Source organism: Chiloscyllium plagiosum, unplaced genomic scaffold, assembly GCF_037043375.1.
Source record: "Chiloscyllium plagiosum isolate Xiang-an unplaced genomic scaffold, Cpla_swu_hap1 HiC_scaffold_9, whole genome shotgun sequence".
Taxonomy (NCBI): Eukaryota; Metazoa; Chordata; class Chondrichthyes; order Orectolobiformes; family Hemiscylliidae; genus Chiloscyllium; species Chiloscyllium plagiosum.
Genome location: NW_028270147.1, coordinates 64,366,099 through 64,384,432, shown reverse-complemented (window position 1 = coordinate 64,384,432; position 18,334 = coordinate 64,366,099). Strand labels below are relative to the sequence as shown.

General features: G+C 41.4%; 1 protein-coding gene across 13 annotated transcripts in view; it reads left to right on the top strand.

Moving 5' to 3' along the window:
- pde4dip (phosphodiesterase 4D interacting protein) overlaps positions 1 to 18,334 on the top strand; it is a 256,882-nt gene that overhangs the window by 224,030 nt on the left and 14,518 nt on the right. For 12 of the 13 annotated variants that reach the window (XM_087990719.1, XM_087990726.1, XM_087990715.1 and 9 more), the window contains 5 exons: positions 503 to 619; positions 12,581 to 12,792; positions 14,431 to 14,574; positions 15,110 to 15,248; positions 17,373 to 17,419. In XM_087990719.1, coding sequence (XP_087846845.1) covers positions 503 to 619; positions 12,581 to 12,792; positions 14,431 to 14,574; positions 15,110 to 15,248; positions 17,373 to 17,419 — 659 coding nt within the window. The remainder of the gene's footprint in view (positions 1 to 502; positions 620 to 12,580; positions 12,793 to 14,430; positions 14,575 to 15,109; positions 15,249 to 17,372; positions 17,420 to 18,334) is intronic. The other variant, XM_087990720.1, reaches the window with a different exon arrangement.

Genomic DNA, 18,334 nt, shown 5'->3' with positions numbered 1-18,334 from the left:
CTTATTTTGTTAAAGATGGAGAGAGGTGTTAGAAAAATTGTACAGTGTCCTGGCAAGGTCACAGTTGCATATTTTGTCATGATATATCAGCGTGTTATATCTGAATATCTTAAAAGTCTTGCACCAAGTGTGAAAGGGTTACACTTATGGAGCTGCAAATGTAGCAGTCCCTGCTAATCTGCAAATTTCCTTCACAACAGTGGTTAATCTGCAGTTGGCCTCAATACTTTCTGAGCATAAAGGATCAGGAAAAGTTAAACAATTACATTCAAGTTGGAAACTGATTTGGTGTCATCACCACATTTGGAAATACTACAGTTGGTTCCCACATCCAAATCATTTGTATAGATTGTGATAGCACTGGAGCCAACCATTGATCCTTGCAGCAAATCCCTAGTAACACCCTGCCATCCTGAGAATGAGCTGCTCTCTGCTGATTATAGTTCTTCTAAGATTAAACTTAAGTATTGATTTTCCTCTTTCCATTTATACTTCTTTGCAGATTGTGTGCCATCGCCACCTGTTCGAGACACTGGCTTGTTCTCGCCATTCCAAATGCACTCAAAGGCAACTTCATCAATGGAGGATTTTAAAATGGAAGACATATCACGTCAACATGGTGGGTATACAGCTTTATTTGTCACTATTTGCTATCCTTCAATTAACTAAAGTTTGAATATAGCTTCACTTGTTTCCTTCCTACCTCCTTCCTTGCTTTGGATGGGAGAGCAAGGAAAAGCAATATGAAAAATAGAGTACAATTCTGAAGCGTGCACAAGAACAGAGAAATGTGGGACACGAGCATAAACCACTGAAGGAAGCAGGGCTTGTTGAAAGGTGATTAGAAAAGCATATGGGATACTGGGCTTTAGAAATAGAGACAGACACGATAAAGCCAAGGAAATTATGATGAACCTTTATTGAACACTAATTCAACTTCTGATGAAATGTGTCTAATTCCAGACACTACATGAGGAAAGGTGTGAAGATTTTAGACAGGATGCAGAAAGGATTTGCAACAATGGTTCAGGGGATGGGGAACTTCAGTTACAAAGATAGTTTGTAGAAACTGGGACTATTCTCAAAAGAGAAGATTAAGAGGAGATTTGATTGAGATATTTAGAGTAGATAGAAAGAGGCAGCCCTATTACATTAGGGATGGAGAACCAAAGGACACCAATTTAAAGTAATTTGCTTAAAAAAAATCCAAAGGCAACATAGCAAGCCCCTCATTATGTGGCTAGTAATGATCTGCAATGCACTGCCTAAAATAATAGTGTATGTAGAAAAATTGAGCTTTCAAAAGGGAACGGGTTAATCATCTGGAGAGAGATAATTGCAGTACTCTAGGAACACAGCAGGGGAGTGGGACTAGCTAAATTCTTTTTAAAGAAAAAAGCTTGATGAACTCAGTGGCCTCCCTTTGTGATGTAATCATTCTATGGCTGCTGTCTGAAAGAATGGGATTTAGGTCTGTTGCATCCTAGGAGACTGACACTTATACTGAGCTAGGATCAGTGGTGCTGGAAGAACACAGCAATTCAGGCAGCATCCGAGGAGCTTCGAAATCGACGTTTCGGGCAAAAGCCCTTCATCAGGAATAAATGAAGGGCTTTTGCCCGAAACGTCGATTTCGAAGCTCCTCAGATGCTGCCTGAATTGCTGTGCTCTTCCAGCACCACTGATCCAGAATCTGGTTTCCAGCATCTGCAGACATTGTTTTTACCTTATACTGAGCTAGCTCATTTTCACAATGCTAACAAGATGGGAGTGTGAGGAAGTGGAAATATCTGTTCTTTAACTTGATATGCACTTTCAATTATTGGACTCAGATTACACTTGTGGTTGGTATGGAAGTCATGTTGTGGGTTTTAGAGTATGGAAACACTTTTTTTGATACTGTTATGATCCTGGATGGGACATTCAAATTTACATTACAGTCTGGTTAAGGACCAGTAAACATTTCGTTTGGAGACAAAGTTTGAAATCTCAGATAATTACTTAGAGAATAAAGTTACAAGATTCCATAGATTTAAGCAATAAAAATAAACTTTATATTTGCTTATCAAAGTTGTAAGTACGCCTTGTACTCTTAACATCCAGAATGAACATGAGGTAAACACAAATTAAAAGGAAAACTGCACGTGAGATGGTCAATACAATGAAAACCGATCCATCAAATTTCTCAGTAACTCACTGAGACAAGAGTGATTACTTTGAGTCACAAAAATTCTTTAAAACACAATTCTCTCCTGCAAAGAATTTCAGCCTTTCTCCATCAGAGTAAGTTTAATCCGTAGCCCAACAGCAGCTCTGCTCCACCTGTGTTTTATCATATAATAATTTAATGTATTCTGTTATCCCTCTATTATTTCTATCAGTTTCTTCATAAGAGATTTGCACAAAACTATATAAAATGACATGGAGCTCTTAGTTCAGATGCTGAAAACTAAAATGAAATTGAGTATTATTGTGCAGTAATGGGGAGGTGATTGTGTAGTTGCATAGCTGCTTGACTAGTAATCCAGAGACCCAGGTAATGCTTTGTGGGTTCATATATGAATCCAACCATGGTAGATGGTGGAATTTGAATTTTTAAAAAAAAAATTAGATAAACGGTCTAATCATTGAGTGTAATGTTAGTCCTACATGGAGAAAAATCTGTCCTTACCTGGTTAAAACAGAGCCATCACTTAGCATCAGAAACAGCCAAACTTGGCCATGTTGACCCTGCAATATCCTGGTTATAGAATCATAGAGTCATTCAGCACAGAAACTGACCCTTTAGTCCAACCAGTCCATGCCGATCATAATCCCAACTAAACTTGTCCCACCTGCCTGCTCCTGCCCTGTATTCCTCCAAACATTTCCTATTCATGTATTTATCGAAAAGCCTTTTAAACGTTGTAACTGGACCCACGTTCACCACTTCCTCAGAAAGTTATTCCACAAGTGAACCACCCTCTGTGTAAAATAAATTGCCCCTCATGTCTTTTTTTAATTTCTCTCCTCTCACCTTAAAAATATGCTCTCTAGTCTTGAATTCCCTCATCCCGGGGGGAAAAAAACCCTATCATTAACCCTATCTATATTCCTCATGATTTTACAAACTTCTGTAAGGTCCCCTCTCAACCTCCTATGCTCCAGTGAAAAAACTCCAGCCTTCTTTTATAACTCAAATCTTCCATACCCAGCAACATCCTGGTAGATCTCTTCTGAACTCTTTCTAGTTTAAAAACATCCTTTCTATAACAGGATGATCAGTGGACTCAGTGCTCCAGAAGATGCCTCACCAATGTCTTGTACCTCACCTTGCTATTTAAGTCAACATGACTTAAATAGCAAGGAGAAAAGCCTGAGTTGTCTTTGATATTGGTAGGCTTTATGGGCTGACGAGTGGTAAATGGAATTTAATCCCAAAAAATATGAGGGTTTGCATTTTTGGAGGATCAACAGGTACACACTTGCCTTGTTGGATATTAGGACTCTAGGAAGTACAGAGGATCATAGGGACCTTGATTTGCATGTCCATGATCCTTGAGGACAGCAAGATAGTTATGAGGTGGTTAAGAAGGCATATGACATACTTACCTTTATTAGTCAGGGAACTGAATACAATAGCAAGGAGTTAAGATAGAATTGTATATAACATTAGTTAGGCCACAGCTGGAGTACTGTGTGCAGTTCTGATCACCACACTGTAGGAACGATGTGACTGCACTCGAGAGGATGCAGAAGAGATGCACCAATGTGTTGCCTGGATTGGAGCAATTCAGCTATGAAGAAAGACGAGATAGGCTGAGGTTGTTTTCCTTAGAGTAGAGAAGGCTGAGGGGAAAATCTGAATGAGATATTTAAAGGTCTGAGGGGTGTAGATAGAGAGAAACATTTTCCCTTAGTTGTGGGGCCAAAATCTTGGAACTTGAACATAACGGGAGATTCTGTGTGGCAGATGGTAGGGTTATTGGTAGAGTTTACTATTCTGAATTGTGTCAATGTCAGAATAGGGTTCACCCAGTTCAGGGGACAGTTAGGGAAAGTTTCAAGACTAACTGTGAACTCTTTGCTTTAAGGGGGATTAGCATCTCCTCCGTTTCCCGCACCGCTGCCCTAACACAACCACCCTCCAACCACAACAAGGGTAGAGTCCCCCTAGTCCTCACATTCTACCCCACTAGGGTCCAAGTCTATAACATTATCCTCCGCCATTTTTGCCACCTGCTGTCAGACCCCACCACCAAAGTTAATTTCCCTCCCCACCCCTATCCACTTTTCGCAGGGACCGTTCCCTCCACGACTTCTTTGTTAGGTCCACACTACCCACCAAACCCCCCTCCACACCCGGAAGTTTCCCGTGTAGCCGCACAAGTTGCAAAACATCCCCCTCAGCTCCGTCAAAGGCTCCAAAGAATCATTCCAAGTTTGGCAAAGATTCACCTGCATTTTCTCCAACCTGATTTATTTCATCCGTTGCTCTAGATATGGTGTCCTTTACATTGAAGAGGCCAAACACAAATGTATGGCGCGGTTCAGCTGACGTTTTTAGTCAGTATGCTCCAATCAACCCCATCTTCCAATCATCACCCATTTCAACTCCCCCCTCCCATTCTCCCAAAAACATGTCCATCCTGAGCCTCCTCCATCATCAAAACAAAGCTACACACAAGCTTAGAAAAATGCCACCTCATCTTCTGCCTCGGGAGCTTCCAACTAAACGGCCTTAACGTGGAATTCACCAGCATCCAAATCTCTCCACCCCACCCTCCCCACCTCGTCCCAGGTCCAGCCCTCCATCTCCACCCCATCCCCTTAACCTGACCTCCCTGTCCATCTTCCTTCCCAGCTATCTGCTGCATCCGTCCCACTGACCAGTCACAACTATATCCTACCTGCATCCATCTATCACTATCCCACCCACCTTTCCCCCCAGCCCCATCCCACCCTCTATTTATTTCGCAGTCCCTTCCTCCCCCCTCAGTCCTGATGATAGGTTCCAGTCTGAAATGTTGACTCTCCTCCTCTGATGCTGCCTGACTTGCTGTGCTTTTTTCAGCTCAATTCTTTATCCACCATGCAAAACAGTCAATTTAAACTATTGAATAAAAGACCTCATATCCCGTGATACTCTGAATTGTCCTTGCCAACTGGCCTGTAAAATACACAGAGCAAGGGTTTCATTCTAGTGAGTTTGGGGAGAGGAGTAAGATCTTTAATCTGTCAAAACTTTGATAAATCTTTGCTTTGTGCATTTTGGAAGGTGTCCTATCTGAGTCTGGCTTAGTTCAGAATTGATAACAAGAGTCACTGCTTATTCATGATATGTTAAGAGTTGCCAAGATGCTTTTGTGCTTCATCAGTCCAATTGCTGTTCCCATTCTATGCATTTCCTGTCTTTATGGGCTTGATGAGAATGGTTTGTATGGTCTACATAGATTTTGGCAAAGTCTTGACAAAGTTCCATATGGCAGACAGTTGTGAAAGATGAGAACACATTTGATCAATATGTGAGTAGCAAGCCAAAATTGACTCAAGTGGCAGAAAGCAAAGGTTAGCATGCTGTTTTTGTGACTGGAAGACTGTTTCCCATGCAGTTTCATAGGGTTATGTTAGGGATTCTTGCCATTTGTGTTATACATCAGTGAATCAGGTTAAAAATCACACAACACCAGGTTATAGTCCAACAGGTATAATTGGAAGCACTCTAGCTTTCGGAGCATCGCTCCTTCATCAGGTGATAGTGGAGGGCTCAATCCTAACACACAGAATTTATAGCAAAAATGTACAGTGTGATGTAACTGAAATTATACACTGAAAAATTGTCTGTTAAGTCCTTTATCTGTTTGAATACCATGATAGTTTCACTTCTTTCATGTGTAAATCACAAAACCCTTTTTTAAAAAGTTGCATTCTCAAGTTAGCTGTTAACAATGGTGATAGCTAGACAATATGTTGAAGGTGTTAGCCCCCTATGTTCTCTGTCTATGCCATGTTTAGATTGATTCTAATCTAAAAAGTGAGATATTGGAGTTTTACATGAATTCATGCAGTTTTTGAGCAAAGTACAATGTAATCCTGCAAGTACAAATTCACCCCACAAAATATATGTGTGCATGTGGGTCTTTGTCTGTCTGTGTGTGTCTGTCTGGGTTGGGGGTTGTGAGTGTGAGAAAGTGAGTGTGTGTGTGTGTGTAGTGAGCGTAGAGTGTCTTAAGTCTGTGTGGGAGTGTGTGTGTCTATGTGCGCGCCTGTGTGTGTGTAGGAGTGTCTGTGTGTGTGTGTATAGTGCAATGGTGGTCACCTGTAATGTGACATGAACCCAAGGTCCCGGTTGAGACCCTCCCTATGGAAAAGTGGTCCAGGACATTTGACCTCGGACCTTTGGGTGACCATCCTCCAAGGCAGTCTTCGGGACAGGCAGCAGCAAAAAGTGGCCGAGCAGAGGCTGATAGCTAAGATTGGTACACATAGGGAGGGTCTCAACCGGGACCTTGGGTTCATGTCACATTACAGGTAACCACCATTGCACTATACACACACACACAGGCATTCCTATACACACAGACGTGCACACAGACACCCACACACCCTTACAGACACACACACTCCCACACTCTACATGCACCCCCTCACAGACCTAAGACACCAACTCTGATCTTGGCCTTCTCACTGGTGATGTAGCCTTCAGCCGTTTAGGTGGAATACTCTAAAACACTCTCCCTGAAGCATTCCATCTTAATTACCTCATATACAACTATCCTTAAAATTGAATTATTTGATAATCATCTTGATCACCCCTTCTTGCAGCATCTTCTTTGCCTCACCGTAGGTCTTCATCTGATACCTTCCCTGTGAAGTACTTTGAGAAGACTTTCTCTGTTAATACTAAATGGATGCAAGTAATGGTGTTATTATTGATGTTGGAAAGATAGGAGATCAAAATAAACACAAATGAGCTTTGTGTGCAAATCAATTCCAATTCCTCAGGACTAAATGTTAACGACAGTAAAACTTGTACTGATAGTTAGCAAGTAACATTTTGTGTGCACAATTTCAAGCACTGACCATTTCCAACAGAGAAAGTCTAATCAGCTATCCTTGAAGTTCAATGGCTTCACCATCACTTAATCCCCCACCATCGGCATCCTGGGAGGGGGCGGGGGGGGGGGGTTCCCATTGTCCACAAACTGAACTGGACTAGCCATATAAGTACTATGTCTACAACACCAAGTTAAGACTGAGTATTCTGTAGCAAGTAATTCAGCTCCTGACTTTCAAGAGTCTATCTACGTCTACAATGCATAAGTCAGGCATGTGATGGAATACTGTCTATTTGCCTAATTGAGGGCAGGCAAGAAAATGGATTCTATCCAAGCCAAAATATCCTGCTTGATTGGCACTTCATCCTCCACATTAAAAATGCATACCTTTTAATGCACAGTATGGCAGGATTAGGATTAGATTAGATTAGATTACTTACAGTGTGGAAGCATGCCCTTTGGCCCAACAAATCCACACCGACCCGCCAAAGCGCAACCCACCCAGACCTATTCCCCTACACTTACCCCTTCACCTAACACTACGGGCAATTTAACTTGGTCAATTCACCTAATCTGCACATTTTTTTTTGGACTGTGGGAGGAAACCCACGCAGACACTGGGAGAACGTGCAAACTCCACACAGAGTCACCTGAGGCAGGAATTGAACCCGGGTCTCTGGCGCTGTGAGGCAGCAGTGCTAACCACTGTGCCACCATGCGGATGTACCATCAAGAAGATGCAGTACACCAGCTCACCTTCTACAACATAATTAAACCTGTGATTTACACTGTGCTTGAGAACAAGGGGCAGCAGATTAATAGGAACACCATCCCTAAGAAGTTGTGCACCATCTTGACTTGGAACTAAATCAATGCTTTTTTGCTGGTGTAATGTCAAAACCCTTGAACTTTTAACAGCACAGTGGGAATATCCACATGATTCAAACTGCATCAGTTCAATGGATAGATCACCACTGCCTTTTCAATGGCAGTTTGGAATAGACAGTAAATGTTGGCTTTGCCAGTGATGTCTGCATCCCTCATATTGAAGTACTATCATGTTCCCCAGCAGCAGCGATGTAATTTTGAATGCTATAAAATTACATATGCTGCATGGTGACTAACAGCTAGCAGAACAATATACTGATGAGGATTTATTTTCCAATTGTCACTATTTTTATACAAACCTACTAATAAGGAGCATGACGTTGCCTCTTCAGTGTGCTCTCCCATTCAATGAGGTCACGGTTGATTTGATGACTTCACATTCTTGCCTAACCCTGATAACCTTGCACTCACTTGCTTATTAAGAATTTATATAACACCTGCTTATGAATATTCAAATTCCAGGCTTTCCAATGCCTTTTGAGGAAGAGAGTTCCAAAGTCTCACGACCCTCTAAGACAACATTTATCCTCATCTCTGTCTTAAAAACTTTTCATGCATGAAGACGCCCATTGTCTTTCTGAATCTCTCACTCGATAATGTATTTTATTTGTTCTGCCAAAAGAATTTTGCATTTTCCTGCATTTATACCAAGTTTGCTAGATCTTTGACCAATCAAATAATCTATCTATATTCCGTTGTAGTTTCCTTATGCCCTCTTTATAACTTATTTTCTGAGCTATTTTTGTGACATCAGCAAATGAGCAACATTCAGTCCATTCATTTATATGAGTTGTAAGAAGTTGAGGCCTTGGCACTCATCTCTGTGGTATATCACTTGCTACATCTTGCCAACCAGAAAATAACTATGCTTACTCTGTTTCCTGTTAACTATCCAAACTTCTATCCGTGCTAATATGTTACCCCCTATACTATGAGCACTTATTTTCCCAAATAACCTTTAATGTGGCAATTATCAAGTTCGTTCTGGAAATATAAGTACAATACATCTACCGGTTTCCCTTTATCTGCAGCACAAAAAAAACCCTCAAAAAATTGTTTATGCATAATTTTGGTGACCAGAACTATACACAATTCCATATATGGACTAACCACTGTTTTAGACAGTTGCTGCTTTACATCCCTGCTTTTGTAATCTATAACTCGCCAAAGAAAAGAAAGCATTTCACACGCTTTTTCATATTCTCTATCTTTTCTGCAACCTTCAAGGATCTGAGTGGCATACGTTCCAATGTCTCTTAGTTCCTGTGTCCTACTCAATATGCTCCTATTTATTGGGTATGCATGGGTTTATTTGCTCTCCTCAAATGAATTTAATTTTGAACAGATTATTCTATTTAGAGTTATAGATATGTACAGCACAGAAACAGACTCTTCAGTCCAGCTTGTCCATGCCGACCAGATATCCCAAATAGATCTAGTCCCATTTGCCAGCATTTGGCCCATATCCCTCTAAAACATTCCCTTCCATATACCAATTGCCTTTTAAATATTGTAATTGTACTAGCCTCCACCACTTCCACTGGCAGCTCATTCCATACGCGCACCACCCTCTAGTTTTGGCCTCCTCCACCCTGGGGAAAAGACCTTATCTATTCACCCATTCATACCCCTCACGATTTTATAAAATGCTATGAGGTTACCAACGTTCTTTCTATAGTGGAGAGACCACAATCGCGTGCAGTATTCTAAAAGTGGCCTAACCAATGTCCCGGACAGTCATAACATGACCTCCCACCTCCTATACTCAATGCACTGACCAATAAAGCCAAGCATACCAAATGTTGTCTTCACTGTCCTATCTACCTGTGACTTCTCTTTCAGGGTCTCTTTTTTTCAGCAACTCTCCCCAGGACCTTATCATAAAGTGTATAAGTTCTGCCCTGATTTGCCTCTCCAAAATGCTGCACCTCACATTTATCTAAATTAAACTCCATCTGTCACTCCTTAACCCATTTGCTCATATGATCAAGACCCTATTGTCTCTGAGATAATCTCTTTTGCAGGCCATTACACCTCCAACTTTGGTGTCATCTGCAAACTTACTAACCATACCTCCTATGTTCACATCTAAATCCTTTATATGAATGATAAAAAGCAGTAGACCTAGCATCACACCTTGTGGCACACCACTGGTCACAAGGCCTCTAGTCTGAAAAGCAACCCTCCACCACTACCCTCTATCTTCTACCTTTGAGCTAGTTCTGTATCCGAATAAGTAGGTAAAATAGAAATATAGAAGATAGGAGCAGGCTGAGGCCATTCAACCCTTCGAGCTTGCTCTGCTATTCATCACCACCGTGTCTGATCATCTAACTCAATAGTCTAACTCTGCTTTCTCCCCATAACCTTTGATCTTTTTTGCCCCAAACGCTATGTCTAGCCACCCCTTGAATACATTCAATGTTTTGGCATCAACTACTTCCTGTGGCAATGAATTCCACAGACCCACCACTTTTTGGGCGAAGAAATGTCTCCTCATCTCTGGCCTAAATGATCCACCCTGAATCCTCAGACTGTGACCCCTAGTTCTGGACGCACCCACCAACGGGTACATCTTCCCTGCATCTACCCTGTCTAGTCCTGTTAGAATTTTATAAGTCTCTATGAGATTCCCCCCTCACTTGTCTGAACTCCAGTGAAAACAATCCTAACCCAGTCAATCTCTCCACATACATCAGTCCTGCCATACCCAAATCAGTCTGGTCAACCTCGACTGCACTCCCTCGAAAGTAAGAACATCCTTCCTCAGAAAAGGAGACAAAAACTGCGCACAATATTCTAGTTGTTGCCTCACCAAGGGCCTGTATAACTGCAACAACACATCCCTGTTCCTGTACTCGCAACCTTTCGCAATGAAGGCCAACACACCATTTGCCTTCTTTACTACCTGGTACTCCTGAATACCTACCTTCAGTAACTGGTGCACAGAGACACACAGATCCTGCTGCACACTCCCTTCTCCCAATTTACAGCCATTCAGGTCGTAATCTGCCTCCTTGTTTTTGCTTCTAAGGTGAATAACCTTGCACTTATCCAAATTATACTGCATCTGCCATTGATTTTCTCACTGATCCAATCTGTCCAGATCATGCTGAAGCATCTCAGCATCCTCATAACAGTTCACCCTCCCACCCAACTTGGTATTACCTGCAAACTTTGAGATGTTATATTTTGTTCCCTCATCCAAATCATTAATATATATTGTGAATAGTTGCGGTCCCAGCACTGATCCCTGTGGCACCCCACTAGTTACTGCCTGCCATTTTGAAAAGGACTCATTAATTCCTATTCTTTGTTTCCTCTCTGCCAACTAGTTTTCTGTCCATCTCAATACACCTCCCTCTATTCCATGAGATCTAACCTTGCAAACCAGTCTACCATGAGGAACCTTGTTGAAAGCATTACTGAATTCTATATAGATCTTGTTTACCACTCTGCCTTCATTAATCCTCTTTGTTACTTCTTCAAAAAACTCAATCCAATTCGTGAGACAATATCCCAAATCAGTCCTGTCCCTCAGGATTCCCTCCAACAACTTGCCCATCACCGATATCAGGCTTACCAGTCTATACTGGCTTGTCCTTACCACCTTTCTTAAATAGTGGCACCATGTTCGCCAACCTCCAGTCTTATGGCACTTCACCTGTGGCTATCGATGATCCAAATATCTTAGCAAGGGGCCCAGCAATCACTTCCCTAGCTTCCCACAGATTTCTACCCCTGACCAGAGGTAGATCCCGGAGATTTATCCACCTTTATGCATTTTAAGATGTCCAGCACCACCACCTTTGTAGTATGGATATTTTTCAAGATTTCTGAAATAGTTTGTTCGAAAATCTGTGCTGTTTTATACAGATAGCAGTGTGCTCCATCTGTCCTTGGCTGCGTCCCTACGTTCATGGTGGACAGCTTGGATTGGATGTCATGCCTGTTTATGCATTTGTGAAATACTGAGCTGGGAAATTCCTCTGACACACATTCCCTTCAGCATTTCCTGTTTCCTTACAGCCAGTATCCTCATTCACAGATGGATCGATTCCTTATACATTGAAATCAGAAAATGCACAGACTTTTTCATGCAATTTGCTGGTTGGAACCACTGCCCACAAGTTACAACCTGTTAGGTTGAAGGATCCAACTTCCTAAAGTTGGTGAAGGGGCCATGAAATGTTTACCTATATCCACATCTAGAAGCGGACTCAACATTTTTATGAAGATTTTTATTTTCTTGTAGTCAGCAGGACGATTACCCCCATTCCTATCGCATAACAAATATCATAGTCCACTGATAGGTATATTTTTGCCATTCAGTTGCTCCTTAGCAGAGACCAGGGATCTGGCCCCAGACCATGAATAGCCCAGCTAGAATGTTCCTAGGATCAGGGTGGGAGGGGCAGAGATATGCTGTTCAAAGGTGAGTGACAGATCCCAGCCTTTCTCTTGGGAAAAGAGAAACATTAACAGCCCTATGTAGACATTCATCAGTGCACTATTTTTAATTAACTGGTTTCTGTTGGGGTGAAATTTCTGAGTGCTATTTTAAGTTAATTGTGCGATAGTGCAAAGATTTTCAATTATTTAATGTTTAAGGACATGCATTGAGGTCCATGTACTTTCTTTATCCCCGTTTTTAGATGGTTATTTCAGCGATTCCATGAGCCAGGCCTCATGCTCTGGAATAGATGATGAGTTTGCCAAGAAGAATGGCTGTCATGTGATTGGGCATATTGATGACTACAATGCACTTCAACAGCAGATCATGGAGGGCAGAATATTGGTTCAGAGAATGGAGTCTATTGTCCAATCCTGTGTTAATGCTGCTTTTCTAGAAATTAATGGATCTAAGGTAAGAACAGGAAGACGTTAACTTGCTTATCACATTATTGCTAAATGCATTGGACAATTAAAGCTATCATAGAATCCCTACAGTGTGGAAGCAAGTCATTTGGCCCATCGAGTCCACATCGACCCTCTCAACATCCCACCCAGAAGTTGGAGGTGTAGTGGAAAGCGAAGAAGGTTACCTTAGATTACAACAGGATCTTGATCAGATGGACCAGTGGGCTGAGAAGTGGCAGATGGAGTTTAATTTAGATAAATGTGAGATGCTGCATTTTGGAAAAGCAAATCTTAGCAGGACTGTCACACTTAATAGTAAGTCCTAGGGAGTGTTGCTGAACAAAGAGACCTTGGAGTGGAGGTTCATAGCTCCTTGAAAGTGGAGTTGCAGGTAGGTAGGATGGTGAAGAAGGCATTTGGTATGCTTTCCTTTATTGGTCAGAGCATTGAGTACAGGAGTTGGGAGGTCTTGTTGCTGCTGTACAGGACATTGGTTAGGCCACTGTTGGAATATTCTGTGCAATTCTGATCTCCTTCCTATTGGAAAGATGTTGTGAAACTTGAAAAGGTTCAGAAAAGATTTACAAGGATGTTGCCAGGGTTGGAGGATTTGAGCGAGAGGAAGAGGTTGAATAGGCTGGGGCTGTTTTCCCTGGAGCGTCGGAGGCTGAGGAGTTACCTTATAGAGGTTTATAAAATCCTGAGGGACATGGATAGGATAAATAGACAAAGTCTTTTCTCTGGGATAGGGGTGTCCAGAACTAAAGGGCATAGATTTAGATTGAGAGGGGAAAGATATAAAAGAGACCTAAGGGGCAATTTTTTCACTGAGGGTGGTATGTGTATGGAATGAGCTACCAGAGGAAGTGGTGGAGTCTAGTACAATTGCAACATTTAAAAATGATCTGGATGGGTATATGAATAGGAAGGGTTTGGGGGGCTGTGGGCCAGGTGCTGGCAGGTGGGACTAGATTGGGTTGGGATATCTGATTGGCATGAACAAGATGGACCGAAGGGTCTGGTTCTGTGCTGTGCATCTCTATGACTCTAAGTTCAGATAAAACAGCTGTTGCTGTGTGAAATAACTCCACCCAAGGCCAGTATCCTGTCACCAAATATTTTTTTATTTAAATGTGCATAGTACATAACACTGACCAAGCTACCTTAGAATTGGCTCCTCGAATGAACAGAATCCCTGACACTGTTTATATATGTCAGCCAGGACTCTCTGATCAGACCAGATTAACAGCCCCAATCAGGGAACACATATTCTGTCAGGTCTTCCTGGCTGACCTCATTCCAATTAATACATTGTGTCAGTTCATCCTTTCAAATAGATACTGGATAAATATATATTGTTGGGAATGGAATTGTTGTTATAAGAATAGGTAAAGATCAAGTTGATCAGATATTTTACACAATATTGTGCTTTTGTGCTCCTGGAGTCAAAAGTAGGAATATCAAACTTGTGCCTTCATATAACTTAGTGTATCAACTGGTACATTTATCTATTGAAATGTTAATGTTTCATAACATTTTATGAGGAAGGGGTGCATAATATAGTTTTAGTCTGAGTACATTGGGAGAGATGTATAGGGCTAAGGACTGGCACTCATTAAGGTTATCCTTCTTATCTGATGGGCAGGATTTGGATCATCAGACTGTAAAGCAACTGTTCTCCAATACTAACACTTTGCGCCAGATCCTGGATGAAACTTGCTCCTTACTGAAGATGTTCTGGAGAGCTGCTTTACCACATTCAGATGGTGCTATGCAGAACAACCAAAAGGTATAAAATATTTGTGTCTACTGATGGTGGGCAGGCAGGACTGTGGAGTTAACGCTACAATCAGATCAGCCATGGAAGAACAGGCTTGTGTAATCAGTCACCTACCCCTGTTTCTTAAAATGTTATACTCAGGCATAACCCAATACAAATGATGCACAACAGAACATGTTATTGTAAGATTGGTTTATTCCCCAAACACTTAGAAGGCACATTTTTAAAGATGGACTCCATCCTTCTTTTAAATCAGATTAGATATGCTACACATTTTCCATGATCTTGTCACTATAAGACTAGCACGTATGGGAACTTGCTGTGTGCAAATGTCTGCCATATTCCATGCATCATTGTTTTATTGGTTGTAAAGTGCAATGGAACATCTCCCGATGAAGACAAAAGCAATCTTAATGCAAGACTAGTAGCTTTCTTGCTAGCAGTAGCATCCAGTTAGAAGTACAATTAGCATTGCAATATATGGTATCTCATGGCATTATTGTAAACATCATGGTTTAAGTTCAGTTGCTGTGATTATTTACAGGAGCAGTCAATGAAGGAAGAGATATGCAGGCTGAGAAATAAGATAACAGAACAGGAAAGCCTGCTGCAGAATGCAATCAGTCGGCTGAAGGCTACAAATCAAGTGAAGGAAGGAATGGAGCAGTTCATTGTCAATCAGCGTATGTAAAAACAATACTTAAAATTGCCTTACTGTATGTGGATATACAACAGAAAAGCAAATTTATTTGACAAATTGGATTCTCTTATTCCCTTTAACATGTCAAAATGCCATTTTTACACAAATGGAAAGTGACCATAAGCTCTCCCAAACCTTAGGTTAATGCCCAAGGGGATCTTTTTGTGAATCTGAGTCCTTGGGCATAATCTTGTTTAGGTAGTGAGGACCCATCTGCCAGCTGGAGAAATAGAGGGACCAGGGCTGTGTGTTCATGGAGAGGCCCACCAAACCACAACAGGCCTCCTCATAGAAGGATGACCCCAAGGGCAGAGATATTGCCTGGTCATGGTCAACCATTCTGCAGGTGAAGCATTGGCTGCTTTCAGAAGGACATTCTTTTTCACACGTAGATAATCTTCCAGGGGGGCGGGGGTCATGGCAAGGAGAAGGGGCACCAGTAGCAATTGTAGAGAGATGGATACCAGTAACACAATGCCTCACTCCACTCCAATTTCTAACGTCCATTTTCTCAATCATGAACCTAGTGTCATTGATCCAGGGATCCATATATCAAGTGTCTCAGGTGCTGTGTACACCATATGGCAATAGGTCTGCCAGGAGCAGCAGTGATATGAGGCCATTAACTAGCACTTAAGGACCACAACTGGAATGTAGCAGCTTCCACAAACCCCATTATTCTGCCTATAGCAATACTCTTCCTATCTTGCCTCCAAAGCACAGGATTGTGAACCTTTTGTTTAGGAAATGTGCCAAGTTTACTGTCATGTCATAAGGCTGCACAATTGAGAACAGTAACTTTTATTTCCCAAAATGGTTGGATTTGAATAAGATGGGAAGTTAAACATTTAAAGTCTGAAGAAGGAACCCAATCTGCCTTCCATTTGGCTCTGTATAATTTTAAGATGTGGAATGTCTTGCAGGTAACCAATCCACAATGAAGAAGCATTATTTGGTAAACCCTTTGTAAAACTGCAAGCATGTAGCCTTCTTAAAGTTTTTCTGTTTATAACCCTTGTTGATTGGATTTCCCAGGCCTGAGGTGAATAGAGCCGTGTCCATCAGGTAGATCTGTCTCTGGGTCAGGAGGTGCAGAAATGTGCCCTCAGTATCCAACAAGCTAGTCTACAAACACACTTCTATCCCCATAATGTCACCCTGACATTGCTTCCTCCTACCTGGCAACACCACCAATTCTTGTCCAATGATCACACCTGACGGCCTTAACAATGTACTGTACAATCTTTAATTTAACATTGACAGACATTATCCTTGAGCATGGTTTTTTTTCTGAAATTTTTTACCTGGGCTGCGAAGTCTATCTGGCTGGTTTCTGGTGTGGAACTTGTATAAGAAAATCTCATTCCTGCTGTGGATTTAAAATTTCATAGTCTTCATGTTTTCCAAACCATAACTCTTCCCAAAAACTCAATGTGGTGCTAACTAGGACCTCTGATTCTTCAGTAACTCTCTATTTCAGTGACCCAACACATTTGAGTTCAAAAATGTAATACTGATTTAATCCCATGGCAGGAAATTCATTCAAAGAAATTATTGCCGGTTTACCCACGAGTCTATCAGGTGAGAAGAGCAGAGTCCAATTTACATAGACCAAAGCTGCTGGATTTAATAAACCACTGAAATGGCTGCTTCTCTGCCTAATAAAATCCAGGCCCCATGGTAGATAGACCAATTTAGTTTTCCACTCCTTTTACTACTAACAAACTCACCTTACCCTTGATTATGGAGTTAACAAAAGCATTCATGATTCTTGTTCCCATCACTGAACAGAAACTCCTGTTGGAATGGTGCATGGTAGGTGACCACAACAAGACATTCCTTTTTTTATTCCTCATTTTCTAAGTGTTTTTGTAGCCTATTAACGTCCAAGATTTAGATAAAACATAAGACGACCAGTAACTCACATGAGATATTGGAGGGAGGAAGGTTCCAGCTATGTATAGAACTTGCTGAATTACCAACTTAGAAGAGCAATTCATGGGGGAAAACCAGAGGGAAATTGTTTCTGCAATTAACTACTATTAGCAGTTGTTGGGTTTATTTTCTAGTGATCAGAATCTGCTAACAGCTGCAATTCTTCTTTCAGTAACAAGAACACATGATGTTTTGAAGAAGGCAAGGAGTAATTTGGAGGTAAGCTTCCACTTGACTTGAGTTAATTGGAGTAACTTATAAAAAGGTCTTAAAAATATGTACCTTTCTTCCTACATTGTCAATGTAAGTAATTAGAACAACACCCTCTTATTAAATAATCTGTCAATTAAATGTAATTGCAGAGGATTTCATGGTAATTTAGCCACAAATGCAATATCTTTTGAGGCATTCCTCATTTTTAGTCCCATTCCCATTTCCCATGGTCTTTGCCATAAGGAGTAACACTACTCCTTATGTGTTTCAGCTAGATTCATCATCTTGTCACAGAACTGCACCTACCCCAAAGTCACTTGCATAAATTGACAATCTAACAAGGTTTGGTGAAATTTGGTGCAGCCAGCACTGGATCATTGATGAACATAGCTTTCAACTTCTCAATAAGATGCCTGGCACTCCACTCACCAGACTGATTTGATCCAATTGAAGGCCAAGATAGTCAGTGGAACAGCTGTTGTGCTGAAATTTGTGAATTGGCAAAGTTTCATCACAAACTCAGCAGTTTGTAATTTCCTAAAAAAAATTCTAATTATTCCAAGTGGCACTCCCAAGTGTCGCTGTATATCAATACATGAACTACACAATTCAAATACTACCACTTGGTTCAGTCTCTAGAAAGTTGCTGGGGCATTGCCTCAGTTACTGCATTCACTTCTCTGCAGTTATGCAACATCTGGTTGAACCATCATTAGGCAGCAACTTAACCATGCTGTGTGTGTGGTGGTGGTGGTGGGTGGGGGGGGGGGGGGGCGCGGCACGGCGCAGTGGAGGCTCTCCTACTGCTTTAAATGGGTTCAATCAAATGGTTTTCTAATTTGGTTTCACGTGAGTTTATTATTGTCACATGTATTAAGATACAGTGAAAAGTCTTGTTTTGCATGCTATCCAGGCAAATAA